Source organism: Fusarium oxysporum, chromosome 4, assembly GCF_000149955.1.
Source record: "Fusarium oxysporum f. sp. lycopersici 4287 chromosome 4, whole genome shotgun sequence".
Taxonomy (NCBI): Eukaryota; Fungi; Ascomycota; class Sordariomycetes; order Hypocreales; family Nectriaceae; genus Fusarium; species Fusarium oxysporum.
The window spans coordinates 5,018,518-5,023,090 of record NC_030989.1 but is presented as its reverse complement, the minus strand read 5'-3'; the positions used below and the strand labels follow the sequence as shown (position 1 = coordinate 5,023,090).

Below are 4,573 nucleotides of genomic sequence, written 5' to 3'. Positions count from 1 at the left end.
ATAGGCCTTCACAGTGGCGCTGATGATGACACCAAATGTACCACCTCCTCCACCACGGATGGCCCAAAACAGGTCTTGGTGTTGATGTTCATTCACGATCAATATCTTACCGTCGGCGGTCACGATGACGGCTTGTAGAATATTATCCGCACCCATACCATACTTACCCGTCATGTATCCGTGACCCCCGCCGCTTGCCCAGCCAACAAAGCCCACGTCCTAGATTCACGTATCAGAAGACATAGCAAATATATGAACTGATTCCTTACCATGTTCGTACCGCCAACAGCGATCAAATCATGCCGTACCAACGTATTGAAAAGCTCGCCGTCTTGAACGCCTGCCCCAATAGTAGCTGCCAAGACAGGTTCGGCAGCATTGGTAGTGCTGTTCTCTACCTGGGGAATCCATTTTCGAGAAATGCTAATTCCTTTCAAGTTATGAGTCCAGATGCTAGAGTTAGAGTACACTTAGTTCTAATTCGTGACATAGGCGTAAGGGGGTTTACGAACGATAAACTGCCAGAGCCGGTGTTTCTATATCGAGTCAGTATCATCGAACTTTATGCAAATCGCAAGATACTCTTACCTTCCGTAACTATCGTGTCCGGTATTCTTGATTGTGAGCCTTACGTCCCACCTATCCGCAAACTTGATTGCGGTTTGAATGTGATGTGCCTCGGTGGCATTCACAATGTAAACTGGAAGTGCGCCAAGTTTGCAACCGTTTGCTCTTGCATTCCTGGCCCCAGATATGCCAGTTCCGTTCGGGTACGTTGGGTTACAAGACTCAAGTGTCCAAGGAGATGCGATACTACCTGGATTACTGGAGTGGAATGCGAAGGAGGTCCAGTTCTTCATGACCACGTCGCAAGCGGTCTTGTTGTGGTTGGACGACTGAGGGTAACAGACTGAAGCTGGGGGAACGAAGCGAATTAGTTGTCCGTCGAGGGTTTTGTTGAGATGATCCCATTCGGAATCTTCTGGCCAACATTTATCCTGGGGTGACTAGCGACGGTCAGATTTCATTGAAGGACGTCGCGTTCTGAGGGATCCGGGACAACCAACACATTTGCAGCTTTTTGTTGCTACCGACAGACTGATGAGCATATTGCTCATCAATAGAGAGAAGAAGAATCCAAAGATGCGAGCCATGTTGTTGTCAAAGTATTTTCGTGTTTTTGGGACAGCTGAGATAGCATCAAGGTGTCATTTGACTTAATATATATATACACATCCAAGGCTACGTACGTGTTCAAGGTGATGTCATAGCACGAATGTGCTATGCATAGTATGTAATTTCCGACGGTGATACGCTGGCAGCGTCAGGAGCTCTCGTACAATCGTATAAGATCCGAGATTTTCGTGCGACGCTTGGACCTATGCAAGGATATTCATCGGCCTATAGAATCCTTCTCCTCTTCCCTAGCTCGCTGCTAGAACTGAGTAGACTTTTTCTTCGGTTTCAGATGGAAAAAAAAAAACAAGGTGTCAAATCTCACAATAGTGATATTTCCATGGTTACGGTCAGGTCAAACGGGTCAAGCGGGTCAAGTTGATCGAAATATAATTTTAATCGGGCACTCGGGTTTCAATATAATACTCTGATTCGTCCCTTAGAGTCAGGGAGTCCGGGCTGTCCGTGTACCAACTTTGGGGCGAAGTTACTTGCTACCTTACGTAGATGATCCCCATATTCCAGTGACAGGGTTTCAAGTTTGCAAACATCCCCGAAGAGAGGACCGGCAAGCTTTGGCGGATCAGAAAGGTTCGTCTATGGGCTACTACTTACGGACAAGAGTATATAAGTTATCAAAAAAGAAAAAAAGAAAAAAAGCACTTCAGCCACATCATCATTATGACATCCTCGTTCTCGTCTACGTCTCTAGCCTCGGTGTCAAATTTCGAGCCAATCTGCTGTAATATATCGCCAGCGCACACACATGTCATAGATGGCCTCATATATAATTCCGCCTAGATCCCCCTGGACATAGACGGAAAGATTATCAGAACCAACATCAAAGAACAAACGGTACAGGCAGCTCATTCTAACACATTAGTTCTAGAATCATGTAACCTGACAGGACTTCATAGAACTAGGAAAAAGTTCTTCAAAACGATACATCTATTTTAAAAGAGGCTGGTTCCCGCCTAAATAGCATTCTTCGTATTAACATGTACTTAGTGGAGCCTTCAGACTACAATGGCTTCTCGAAAGTTAACTCAAGGGTACAGAGTCCCCTACGCTTTTGTTTCATATTCAACTGTCATCTTTGTCTAATAGCTGACGGAATGCAGATAATGCCTGTCCTGAAGCCGCGCGGCTGCATCTTCGTCAAAGCTCCCCCTGCCTGTTCTAAAGGTGAGATGGATCTTGTTGCTGTGGTGGAGTCATCCTGAAGCCGCTTATCGAGCCATGTCATGATTTCGCGGATACCAGATACCGGTATATCTAGGAGCTCCTATCTCTTAGATTCCTGGGCGAGATAGGAGAGTGAGTCATGGATTGTAATTTTATGTTAGTCTGTTATACCTTTTTGGACCTCACCACATCCATTACTCATATAATCGTTTTAAATCTTTATACTTTTCATAATGGAAGTTTTCCTGCTTTCGATACTATGTGTAATAAAAAAGGAGTTTTGCAATTAAGTAAGAATACTCATATAAACAAATTACATAATCTCTCTTACCTACTCATAGTTCCAAGTCCGATCTCCTCATCACAGGTTACATAGTACCTTTTATTATCCTTCCCATTGTTCATTAACTGCCCAGGATGTACCACCAGTAACACGATCATTGCTATAGATACCAGGGTGGCGTCAAACAGATATATGAAGATCTCGTGCGTTATAATGAAACCATCTGATCCTTGTAGAAACTCCACCGACCGGACAACACTTCGGATAATGAGTAGAAAAGTCACTCCTTCCAGAATTCTGAAAAACTTATTATGATTTACTTGCCAATCAGGTCCTGGCCTTGCCCGCTGCGTGAGTTTGCGGTTAAGAAACTCGGTATTCAGAATAAAGAAACTCAACGCGGCGATCTGCGTAATCAATCCAATAATAAGAATCGTGCGTCCCTTGGTGATGTCCTCAGGCTTGCCAGACGCTGGCATCATAGCACCCATCAGCTGACTGAAAATGCACCCAATATCTATAAGCACGTATAACTTGGTCATCCATCGAGGGCTGAGGAAGGAAATATCTTGAGCACGGAGAGCAACGGCCATGCGACCAAGGCTCATGTAAACTGTTGCAGCTAGAAACGGGATGCCGACAAGTAATAGTACGTTTTGTAGGATGAATGGGTTTGAATTGTTGGGATCTCGATGGGACCAAAACCGTCCGTAGTAGCCGAATGTTTCGCCTGCTATATCATTAGAGCTGCCGTTCAGGGTTCTTTTGGTTTATTACATACAGATTCCGCCGAGGAGAAATGGAAACATGAACCATGCTCGTAACATGAACATCCGAACCAGATGTGCCAGGGTGACAATTCCAAAAAGGCACACGAATATCATGGCAGCGATGTGATTTGGTCTGTACTCGTAGAAAACGACCACACGCGTTCCATTTACCACAGGCCCAAAAGGACCCTGGTCGTCGTTGCGAATCGTCAACAAGAAGGCCGAGGGAAGTGCCGCCTGAGACATGTTGATAAAGGAACAACGGCAGAGGCAATAAAACCAAAAGAAATAGAAACAAAATTTGATATGATTTGGAGTGTAATTTCGCAATTGAAGGTAACCCTTTATCGTTTTAATGGAATGAAGTTACTTGGGAAGTTTGTTATCTAAACTTCAATACTTATCTTCCTTTTATTTCTCGACCTCGCATCTAGAACCGAGAAAACGGGGTTTGGTGTCAGCTAGTGTCTCAAAAGTTACATTCATCTACCAAATGGTCAAACTAATTTTAGTTCTGAATTCCTTTACAGGCCCGAGGCTCTAGCAATCCCGTCCTATTCCCTGCGCATCTCTCGTTCTGTAAGCGAGACGCTTGCAAGAACTCTTTGGCTAATTAAGTTAGCGCCTTTCTTTTTATTGCCTGGACCGTGCTGTTGCTAAACAAAGCGTCGGGGGTGTAGTGGCTAGTTAAGGCACACCTTGTAACAGCCTCGTGTAAGTACCATGTTCCTCAAGTTACTGGCAGCCGTAGAGGATTCTGTCAGACATTACGTGTATTCGGTCCGTTGATCCAGATTGGTAAAATTATGTTGTATTTGGTTGAATTCTGCCCTTTAGGCCCTGATCCAATCGATTTATCCGTTGCAGTTGATCCGTTACGGCGCCAAAAGTGGCTTGCGGGCCTACCTTTTTGGGTAATTCCACAAGGTCGAAGTACCGAGCTAATTGGGGTGATTTTTGCAGGGCCTTCCAGATGTATCTTTGTTGCGCTACGCCTTGAAGAGTCAAGCCTCCCTTATGTAAGTCGAAAATTCAGTCGATCCGGCACCAAATTTCAACAGATGGATGGATAGTCGCCCTGATAGGGACACAAACGTCAAGACAAGAGGAACAAAGCTACGCAGTCGCGTGACTAGGACCGCTTACATCGCTGTCCCTC

General features: G+C 44.9%; 1 protein-coding gene across 1 annotated transcript in view; it reads right to left on the bottom strand.

Annotated features, from left to right (window-relative positions):
* The window catches only part of FOXG_04641 (uncharacterized protein), a gene marked incomplete at both ends in the record, with an annotated part of 2,122 nt that extends 968 nt beyond the window's left edge, over positions 1-1,154 (bottom strand). Inside the window, 5 exons of the mRNA XM_018382669.1 lie at positions 168-219; positions 270-423; positions 513-536; positions 589-1,007; positions 1,092-1,154. Of these exons, the coding sequence (XP_018239423.1) occupies positions 168-219; positions 270-423; positions 513-536; positions 589-1,007; positions 1,092-1,154 (712 nt within the window). The remainder of the gene's footprint in view (positions 1-167; positions 220-269; positions 424-512; positions 537-588; positions 1,008-1,091) is intronic.
* Between the last annotated feature and the right edge of the window lie 3,419 nt (positions 1,155-4,573).